Here is a 10,461-nt window from a genome sequence, read left to right on the forward strand (position 1 = left end):
TGCAGAGAAAGAATTTCTATTTTTGGCTACACCCTTAAGGCAACAGAAGAAGTGTATGTCACTGCCACAGTGACAGCTAATGAGCAGATATACAATATTAATTGCAGTAAGTTTAACACACTGAGCAATCTATCAGTTTCAATTTCCCCAGCAGCTGTAGTTTAGATACTTTTGCCTAACACCTCTGTCTGAACTGGCTGCTTTGGGTTTGTCTGCCTGCATGGCAGCACAAAGAGGGACTAAAGCACCATGGTCCTCCTGGTGCTGCTTGAGGGGCTGACCCAGTTGCACTGGGCTGGCACCAGCACGAAGCTGTTGTCCCGGGTCCTTCGGAAGCGCATCACCGCCCCGTGTTCCGTGATGGTGATGACGTCGGGGTCGGGCTCGCCGAAGGACACCTCGGCCCGCTTGTGGCACTGCTGGGCACACACACAGCGCACGGCAGCTGCCAGTGCCAGGCCCAGCACGGCCGTGCAGACCAGGAGGATGCCAAGCTGGGCTGCAGGGAGTCGGGTTCCTCTGCCAGGCCCTTCCCCTATCCCGGGAACAGCAGATTCGGGAGCTGGTCTGGTCACCCATGGCACGGTATTCCCAGCTGCCTCCTGCTCATCCTTGTCCTCCTCGGCCCTGGTGCCTGCCCCCTCTGGCTGTGGTGCCAACTCTCTTCCTGCCATTTGCCTTGAGGCTGAGGACAAATTGCCAGTGGTGCTGGCATCACCAGACCAGGCTGTGGTTGCAGCAACGCCACCCAGGTGAGTGCGTACGTGCAGGGCAGAGGGAGACGCTGTCACACGTAGGGAGGCTTTCAAGATGGTCCCACTCTCAGTACTGCCCTTTGAAAGCAAAAACATGCCAAAACATGCAGTGAGGGAAGAGAAAAGGGGGCTGATTAGGTTCTCACTACCTACCTCATGGAACACTTCAACTCCGTTTCTGATGCCCTTGTGTCCCTCTGGCTTTAGATTAACTCCTCTCTATTCCCTGTTTACTCAGTAGCTTTTAGAAAATGAAGCAAATGCAACCCTCCATACCAGAGTTACCATGAGAGGAACAAGGCACCGGAGTTGGTCCCAGGGGCAAAGGCAGTGTGGGTTGGAGGGGCAAAGGTGAAGGGCACAGGTAGAGAGGAAGGTCACTGCTTTGTCTAAATATCTGCAGTTCCTGCTGTGGTGGTGGTGGTATTTTTCACAGGCATCATTATCACAAAATAATATCACTTAATAAACAATTCCCGCCTTGAGTGGCACCAGGGTCATGCTGAAAGGGCAGGTGTGATTTTCCCAGCCAAGCTGCAAGAGTAGGCTCACATGGACCCACTGGGATTCAGTATTCCCCTTCTGAGGCTATGGAGTGGATGAACATGGGTGACTTGGGATGGCCTTTGCCATCAGCAGTTTTGGGGCATTCACATACAACCTATAAACTCTCCCCAAAGCCTGTCTTGCTTTCTCAGTTTACACAGCCAGTCTGAAATCTTATGCCCCTCTGTGTTGCTTAACCACCCATTTTAGTGGGAATGTAGTTTCCTGCTTGTTTCTGGGCACTGTCTGGTTCCATGCACCTTCTTTTAACTGTCACAAAATGCCAGCTGCTCCACGCCAGTTCTGCAGCTCAGGTTTTGCTGCAGGTATCATCCAAGACTAACTGGGGAACAAGCATGCAATTTAGGAGGCCCCCAATGAATTTTTCCATTCCCACTATGCACCTGAGCCCCTATCCAAAACCTGCAAAATGTACTGGAGTTTTTAATTTGGCTCCACTGAGATTTGGATCTGTCCCTCAGTAGCTGGCACCTCTCCAGCCTGTCCAGCCCAGCAGGCTTTTTCACACATCCATTAATTACACCAGAGAAACTCTCACCCTCTACCATCATTAGTGATTTCTAAAGCTTCCTGGGAAGACAGCGTGACAGGAGCACAAAGCTGAGGTAGGAGCCCTGGCAAGCTGTGAAGCAAAGTAGTGGAGGGTCAGAGCATCCTTTGTGGAAGGGATGGTTTCTGAAGGTGTTAGTAAAATACAGTAGTAAATAGAAGACTTCCAGTGGCTGGACTGCAAACTATAAAGTAGGAGGCTGGCAAAGTTAGGACTGCATGTGTATGGGTCACTTGCCCTTAAAATGCAAACACCATACTGTAAGGATATGCTGCAGGACTTGGCACTTTGGGATAGAAAATGGAATTGCCTCTTAAGTCCTTGCCCTATCTCAACTCATTTCTCCTTTCTTTTCATACTCCTCCTCGTTCTTGCCTAATTTCTCAGTGGTTTTGTTTCATTATGCTCTTCTGATCTTTCCTTGTGCAAAAACTCATCCTTCCCTTTGGTTTCCATCTACTGCCAGTTCTCCACTTCTCTCCATGGCTATGCCAGGTGCTTGTGGTACACATCTCTCCTTTACTTGTTCTCTGTCCTCTGCTCCTTCCTAAATATTTCTGGCTCATTCTGTGCCGTATGTCCCCTTTCTCTTTTGTGTTCTGTGAGATTATTTCTCTTTCTCCTTTGGTATTTTGAAAACCAGATCTATTCTTTCTTCTCCTTGTATTTTTCTTCTCTCCATCACCTGCATAGTTGACTTACCCTGTTAACTCTGTGTCCTGTATGTCTAAGCACACACATTTCCAGCAGCCTGTAGTCACATCTACATAAGGGAAAGCAATTGTTTTTACAGTGGGCCTCTTAAAAACCCAGGCAGTGGGCTCAAAAGAAAAAAAAAAAAAAAACAAAAAACAACAAACTAGAAAGAGACATTAACCCCAATTTCCAATTTAGGAAAAAAATTAGAACTTTCAACAGTCTCAGTGTAGTTTTAGCCACTTATGACACCTACATGGGCTGCTAGGGTGTCCTCCCCAGCCCTGGTGCTTACCTTCCTGTTGCCTGTACACATCAAACACAATTGTAGGGTGGCAGCACTGGCAATGCTTCCTGCTCTGAAAGATGGACAGAGGAAAGGCAGGGTTAGCAAGTGACACCTGTAGCTCCCACCACCATGAAGTGCTGCTCCTTAGAGCAGTTTTGGGATGCATGCAGTCAACATGGATCACACAACCTGTATTTTGAATTATGCCTGATCATTGATTCCTATCCCCATCATTTTCACCCACAATATGAAATGTTGCATGAAAGCTCATGCAGCCCAAACCTTCTAAAATTTCTGAGCAGACATCCTCCAGCCCAAATTTCATAATTGCTTTGCACCCTTTTTTTCCTTTTCCCTGCAGATGGAGAAATAGGTCTGCTAAGTTCACTGTTTCACTGAATAGTTGTATGCACTTTCAGAAAAATGTTATAGCAGTCGATAGGTTTTATCACTTTATCCTTCCACTACCTGACCAGCCCCCCACTGTGCTGAGCAACACAGCGTTGGGTTCTTAGGAGTTTTGGATTTTCTTCCTGTTACTGTCTGTCATGTGCAATATCCAAAGGTTTATTTCTCAAAATCTCAGCAAACAAACACCCTCTCACCTCTCCCAGACACAGGCACCTTCCTACACACAGGCACCTTCCTACATTTTCCTTGTTCATCTGCAGGGAAACTATTACTATTTTCCTTCCCCACAAGGACTGGAGAAACAGCTTTTCCCACCACCTAGATTTACCCATTGAAGCTGCTGTAGCTGGAGGCATTGTCCTGGGAGAGGGAACCTTGCAAGGCATCCACCATTCCAACGTCTTGGGTGGGAAGGGACGGCTCCAGCCCCCGGCCTCTGGACCGGATACTCCTGCCGGGCACAGCCCGCGAAGTCCGGCCCGGCTGCTTTGGCTCAGCAACGGGACGAGTCTCCGACCCGACACCAAAACCCGGCTCTGGTGCTGGTGTTGCCACCGTGCCAGTGGGGCTGGCAGGCAGCAGGGAGCCAGTGGCAGCTGCAGGAGAGATGGGACCTTGGCCAGCAGGGAGACAAAACAAAAGTCAGGGACAGAGGAGCAGAAGTCTATTGTCTTCGGTTTGTTTATTTCAAATCCCACTCGGTGCCAAGGTTTGCCAGGAAGGTTTGTAACAGTGACTCTTTTATTTTCATGTCACTTATTTTGAAGAGGGAACCCACATGGAAATTAAAGCAGCAAAGCTCGCTGTCTATGTACTGGTCAAGTAAAATAATAATTAGTGGGCCAATTTTTTTTACAGTCAAGTAAAAAAATAATTAAAACTCAGCCTTGGTGCCATGCCAAAAATGCTGAGATATACATCTGATTTAAGTATAAGTAAATTATTGGAGCATCTTACTGACCAAAGGCTGCATAAATACAACTAAATATATACCTGGAGGGCAATAATGACATTTAGAGACAAGTATGTTCCTCTGTTTAGGCAACCTTAGTAATTACACGTCCTTCTCTTCAAGAGCTGAGATTAGGTAAAGTATTTTAAGATTTGCATTGAAATCATAAGATTTGGCAACCCCATTTAATTTCCTGGTGCCCTCCTTGGAACTGGCTCCTCAAATACTGACCCACACCTCAAATACTGACCCCCACCTTCACATCAAGGAGCTCACCATGGCCATCACTGATCTCCTTGACAGATACTGGATTTAAATGGGTCCACTTGTGTTGGACACTTGGCCAGACTAAGCTGTAAAACTATTCTACAGGGGGTGTTGGTAAGAAACAACAAGGTTTGCTCACCCATACCTGTGGGGTGAGGGTCAGCTGGTCCCTGCAGGGGCATGTGGGCTACAGCATCGGGCTTCTTGTCAGCAAGAGTCTTGTTTTGCCCTCCCTGAGCCACAACAGCAGATTCAATCTTTGCCCAGTAAACAAAGTATGACTGGACTATGGAGATGCTGTTAAAACATAATCAGGCGAGAATTTACTGGCTCTGTAGCATTAATAAAACATCTGACTGTTTAGCTAATCACAAAGACTGCTTTAATCTAAGAGAGAACCAATGAAAAAGTATTTTAAAGGATTAGCCTGTCATACATTTTCTATTACAAATAAAAGGTACCAGGTCCCATAAGAAAGATTTGGGGCGAAGAATCGCCACTCAATAAATAATTAAGTTCAGCCAAAAAATGTGTGGGAACTTAAAAAAAAAATTTTTAAAAAGCTGTATTACATTCATCATGTTGATAGAAGTACATTTGTAAAACTTGGACTAGCTCTGCTTACAATCTTCTGTAGGCAAGGAAACAACAGTGGTATTTATTAATTAAAACAAGCCAGTGTAACTTGTACAAACAGTAGAATAGGTAAGGGGTAGAAAAAGTCTCTCTTCTCACCCTCTGATATTTGAGTCTGCCTAATCCTTTGCTTTTTGTCAGGTGCCAAAACTGTGTTGGCCAACCTTTAACTGCACCCCGAGAGCCTTATTTAAGCTGGAGATTTTGGGAGAATTTCAGCTCAGATTGCTCAACTGCTTCTGAGAATTATCTAAGGGGAAACCAACCTGGGTTTTCCTGTGCCAGATGACACTTAGAAGGTGTTTTTAAGCCTAAAAAGGCATTTTTCCTGATGCTGTGACAGGATAAAAAGGAAGAGTCTATCACATATCAACTTGGAGCATAAAAGACCAGACTTGAAAGAAATATCAGAGTGGCTGTCTAGGACTAGGTCTTGTTGGGATTTGTTTGGGTTTATTTGGGGTTTTTTGTGAATTTAATAGTATTTCTTTAAACTGTAATAGTATTTTCTGATATAAAACAATGGCTAAAATTTGGAAATTCCAAGCAGCAATATTTCTGTTTCAATGAATTTTTCTTGAATCACGATGAGATGCTCAAGCCACAACACTCAACAGGACACTTAGGTTTTGGGAAGCAGCCAAGGATCTGGCCAAGTAGTTTCTAAGTGACTTTGTAAAGTTGAAATATAACAATTTAATATCTTATGAAATGAAAGGCTGCTGTGCTTCCTCTAAGGCAGTCAGTTAGAAGATGTTTAATTTCATTCCAAATCAAAACTCAGCTACTTGGACAGTGTGGGACTTGGGTGCAAAACAGAGATGTCAAGTTTCGACACAGTGCTCACTGTCTTTCTATTGTGAGTAATTCTGTTTACATTTAACTTTTTTCTAAACTATGTCTTTTTTTCTCTTTTTTTGGTCTTTTTTGTTTTGTTTTGTTTTGTTTTAAGAAGTGATATACAAGATTATCCTTTAGGCAGGGAAGTCCTATGGGCCGTATTATTTACAAAGACAGACAACATGGTCACAGTTCTCTCTTTATGCCTTAACATTTCTGTTTCCTAAAATGCTTAAGATGTCATCTTCCAGGGTATCTATTCTGAGAAAACAGTGACCATGTAAATAAAAGGCAGCACTATGCAGCAGATATTAATGGTGATTTATGTACCAGCTGGGATATTGTAGCAGCATTTGGTAAGTATTTAGCTATATTGGGTTCAAGATACATAAACCACTGTGCTGGACAGCCTGTAACAGAGAAGACACAAATTCTGATTAGGAACCACCATGTCCTTACAAAAACTTGATGTCTCCAATGGGTTGGTCTGGTGCTTTCCATACGAAGGACAAGTTTCTCTTCAGTGACTTGTCTGAGTGTGTGACAGTGTCACCATCTTCAAAACAAGTCAGCAGCTTGGAACCGGGAGGCGGGAAGATGAACATGCCAGCGATTTCATTGTTGGACACTCTGCGAGCTTGCAGCATAAAGCCCATGTAATCCCGGGTGCTTCTTACTGTCACTTTTGGAAGACAAAACACAGGACACAAGGGGATTTGTCTTGCTGTTATGGAGTGAATTGCCTGCAATGGAGCTCCCAGAAAAAACCTTGGGCAACACTGCTGAAAACACCTTACTGCCTTTGTCCTCACAGTCTGTCTTGGACATGCTAGATACAGAAGGCCAGACTTTTACCTTTGGTTTTGCAATGTGTAATTGCACACAAGATTTGCCTGAGACTTCCCCCCCATCCCTCCTTGATGATAAGCTGTTAACCACATTGGACCAGGCAGCATGCAGCCATTTTTACAGAAGGAGGTTTGGACACCGCTCTGTATGTGAGCGAAAGCTTGTGTTCTGCTCACACAGGGGTTTTGTTTTGCACAGGGATGAATGGGCAAGTGGCCAAGCTGGGGAATGGTGCCTCAGCTCTGTCTGCATCTGCCTGAGGAGCAGCAATGCCAGGGATGGGGAATGCTGCCAACCATGCCCAAGAGACAGGTGAGTCGCCCAGACCCCTTCCAGTGGTGCAGAGGGGCTGGGAAGGTGACTTTACCCACATGGGCCATCGCATGTAATGAGGTCTGTCTGGTATGGTTGAGACACAGTTGAGATAAATGAATCCCACCCAAAGCACTCGTGCTGCAAACAGAATTCCTCATGTCCTCATGACAAGAGAGGTGTTGCAGCTCGCTCAGAGCAGTTATCCCTCTTCCCAGACCTCGCAGAGGTTAATTCCATCACTTGAGATAAGTTACCGTGCATTTTTCAGATGCAGGATTTAGAAGCTGTTCCTTACCTGGCACCTTGTCTCCTGGGAAGAAGAAGGACATGTTGGTGTGGACAGTGACGTAGTTGCTGTTGGAGCTGTGCAGCTGCACCCTCAGGTGCCTGGGCATCATGTCGCTGCAGGCAGAAAGGCTGGCGCCCTGCGAGAAGGCGGCCGCACAGGACACCAAGCACAGGGTCATGCAGGCCCAGCCAACAATGGCAGTGTGGGCTCTCCCACCATCCTCCATCCTACAGCAGGAAACAACCTGGAGTTCACTTCACAGCAATGGCTTCCCAAATGGTGCCATTGATTTATCTGATCTCCAGAGCCGCCCTCCCTGCTGTCTTTAAACAAAAGGGAATAAGTGATCGCTGTGGCAGCTGGAGCCGCTTTGGGAATCCACAGCATTTACATTCTGAAGTGAACTGTTCAGGCTGGGAGAGGGAAGAGCCCCCCACAAGAGGATGGATTTCTTGTGAAGCTGCCCATGGAGGGTGCAGCCAGAAAATATTTGCTTTAAAAAGTCTTGTGGGTTTTAGGAGGAGGAGCAGACTGTACAGCCACGCTCAGCACCCTCCACCACTCTCAGCCCAAATGTGCAGCCTGATCAATAGGGGAAACATGTGCCCTTTGGACCTGCAGAGCTGCTGCAGGCCCCATCACATATGGGGCTGGTGCCCAGGGCAGAGCCTGTCCCTGCCTGCCATCACAGAGCTTCATCTCTGTGGTGACAGCACAGAACACTTTTCCAGACTGAACAGATATTGTGCCATTCTGCTTTTTCAAAATGCACTTTTCAAAGTGAAGATGAAGGATAAGTGTGTGGCATTTATTGTAATGGATATCACAAAGCAGGTGCTTCTGATTTTAATGTAGCACTTTCTACCACCTTCTTTTCAACATGCCTGCCTTAGATGTCATTACACTTAGTCAATGAGTAAATGTAAATAAATCACAGGCAACAGAGGCTGAGGAGGTCTAGCTTACACCTCCCTCTCAAGCACCTCTGAAACTTGCAGCCAACTAACAAAGCACCACTGCGAGGGGACCAATTCATGCCCAGCCTAAAGCAGCAAGCAGATGGATGCAGTTTAACCTTCCACAGCCAAGCATCCTGCCACTCCAACCAGTTGTGTGCCAGAAGATGCTCGTGAGAATCACAGGAGCCTTTGCTAACTCTCCCAGCCCTGCTGGACCAGCAGCAGGATGTCTCCACTTCATGGAGCCAGCCTCCGTTCTGGGCACCCCTAAACAGTCCTTGCTGGATAAAATTCTCGCAGGAGCTCATGGCAGTGGCCCCGAGCAGCAGCTCTTTCCCTCGGGTGTTGCCCGGCTGTGGCGTTTCCCCTCCCGCCCTGCTGTGCCCATCCCCGCGGGGGAGCAGCGCTGCTCCCCGGGGCCGCCCGGGCTCAGGCAGCCGCTGCCGCCGGCGCTTACCTTGGGACACGCTCGCTGCCGGGCTCGCTGCCACCACTGCCCTGCCAGCCTGCCCAAGACCATCCTTTCAGGGACCTTCCTCGCCTGCTCCTCTAATGGGAAGCGCAGCAGCTGTTACAGCTAATACCCACGGCAGCTCTCTGCCAGTGCCCAAATCCTGCTTTAATAATATCAGGGGTTTTTTCTTCACATCCTACCCCTTTTTTTCGATTTTTTTTTTCTTTTTTTTTTTTTGTGTATGTGTGTGTGTCAAATGTCCAAGTTTCTTCAATGAAAAGAAAGGAAACCAGCAGGGAAGGGAGGGGGAAACCCACAGCAAATCATGGGGTTTGTGTAGGACACCCTAAAACTCCTTTGCAGAGGTGCAGGACTATGGGATTTTTCTCCCCTGTTACCCTCTCCACACACACATCCCCTCTTCCATGCTGAAACAAAGCAAGGCCAAGCCACATCAGCCCTCTCCATGTGCCCCCAGCAGTGTGCCCTGTCTCTCATGCTTACATGGGATTAATTTTGGCAGTAAAAGCAGAATTTTGCTACAAAGGCTGGGAAGGTTCATCCCATGTGCCAGCCTTGCCAGAAGGAGCCATCAACACCCCACAAATCCCCCGAAGCTGGCACAGGGGACCAAACATGTGATAAGTGTGACTGTCCCCCAGCACATGAGCTGTATTCGTGTCCAGGCTGTCAGCCCAGCTCCTTGCCTGAGCTTTGCTGCAGCTGTGCTGGCAGTCGGTGGCAGAGCTGATCCTGTCCCTTGTCACTGCAGACTGCTCCAGGGATCAGGGCTCTCTGATGACCTGACCTCCATCACCAGGCTCACCCTGCTCCCTGCCAGTGGCCCATTCCTGCCAGTTGTGCCTTATCTGTGATCCTGCTTGGGAACTGACCATTGTGTGAGGCTGTCCAGAGGGGGCATCCTGGTGACCTCTGCCTAGTTTGCAGATGCTTCACTTATTAGCACTGTTCCCATCAGCCTGCCCTGCTCTGCAGCCTGTCTTTTGGAAGAGACACAAAATGCCAGGCTGGCACTGAGGTTCTGAGGCTGACAGCCCAGCTCTCAGCAGTTAAACTGGTTGGAAAGTATGGAAACTGGTGGTACTGGGCTCTCACCAGCCTGCTCTTCTCTGCATTTGAAAGATGCCTTAAAATCACTGAATTTCAAGATATAATGTAAGTCTTGTAGTTTTCTTTCCTTTACTCAGGGGAAGCAGAGCATAGTTCAGGGGGAGGAAGGACAAGTTTGCATTCTTGATTTCGTTCCAGCTTGTAATTGCCCATCCTTTATACACAAAAGAGAATACCTTTATGCTGTATTGATGACAAATCCTTTCCTGAAACCAGCTAGTCTCTTATGGTTTTCTCTTCCTAACTTATTCCTAAAATCAGTGAGGGTCATTTCTCCACTGACTCCCACCCGGAAAAGAGGGAAAAGCAGCCAAGCGCAGACCCTGAAACAGCAGTGCCTGGTGCTCCCTGGAGGGCTGTGGGCAGAAGAGGCTCAGACAGATCCAACCCATGTGTAACAGCAGAGGATGCAGGGCAGGACTGAACTGTCCATGCTCATTTCCAAGGCTGCAGCAGCCTCTGGCAGGGCAGGGCATGCTGCTGTTCACAGGTTCAGCAGCA

The 10,461-nt window shown here is 47.4% G+C and overlaps 1 protein-coding gene across 1 annotated transcript; it reads right to left on the reverse strand.

The window, feature by feature from the left end:
- On the reverse strand, positions 1 to 7,530 carry REELD1 (reeler domain containing 1). The gene is made up of 5 exons (XM_077176968.1): positions 6,423 to 7,530; positions 4,633 to 4,784; positions 3,597 to 3,882; positions 2,864 to 2,927; positions 1 to 833 (listed from the first exon to the last, which is right to left on the reverse strand). The coding sequence occupies exons 1-5, from the start codon at positions 6,617 to 6,619 to the stop codon at positions 240 to 242; spliced, it is 1,293 nt and encodes a 430-aa protein (XP_077033083.1). The 5' UTR covers positions 6,620 to 7,530; the 3' UTR covers positions 1 to 239.
- Positions 7,531 to 10,461: the final 2,931 nt, after the last annotated feature.

This window comes from Agelaius phoeniceus, chromosome 4 (genome assembly GCF_051311805.1).
Source record: "Agelaius phoeniceus isolate bAgePho1 chromosome 4, bAgePho1.hap1, whole genome shotgun sequence".
Classification (NCBI taxonomy): domain Eukaryota; kingdom Metazoa; phylum Chordata; class Aves; order Passeriformes; family Icteridae; genus Agelaius; species Agelaius phoeniceus.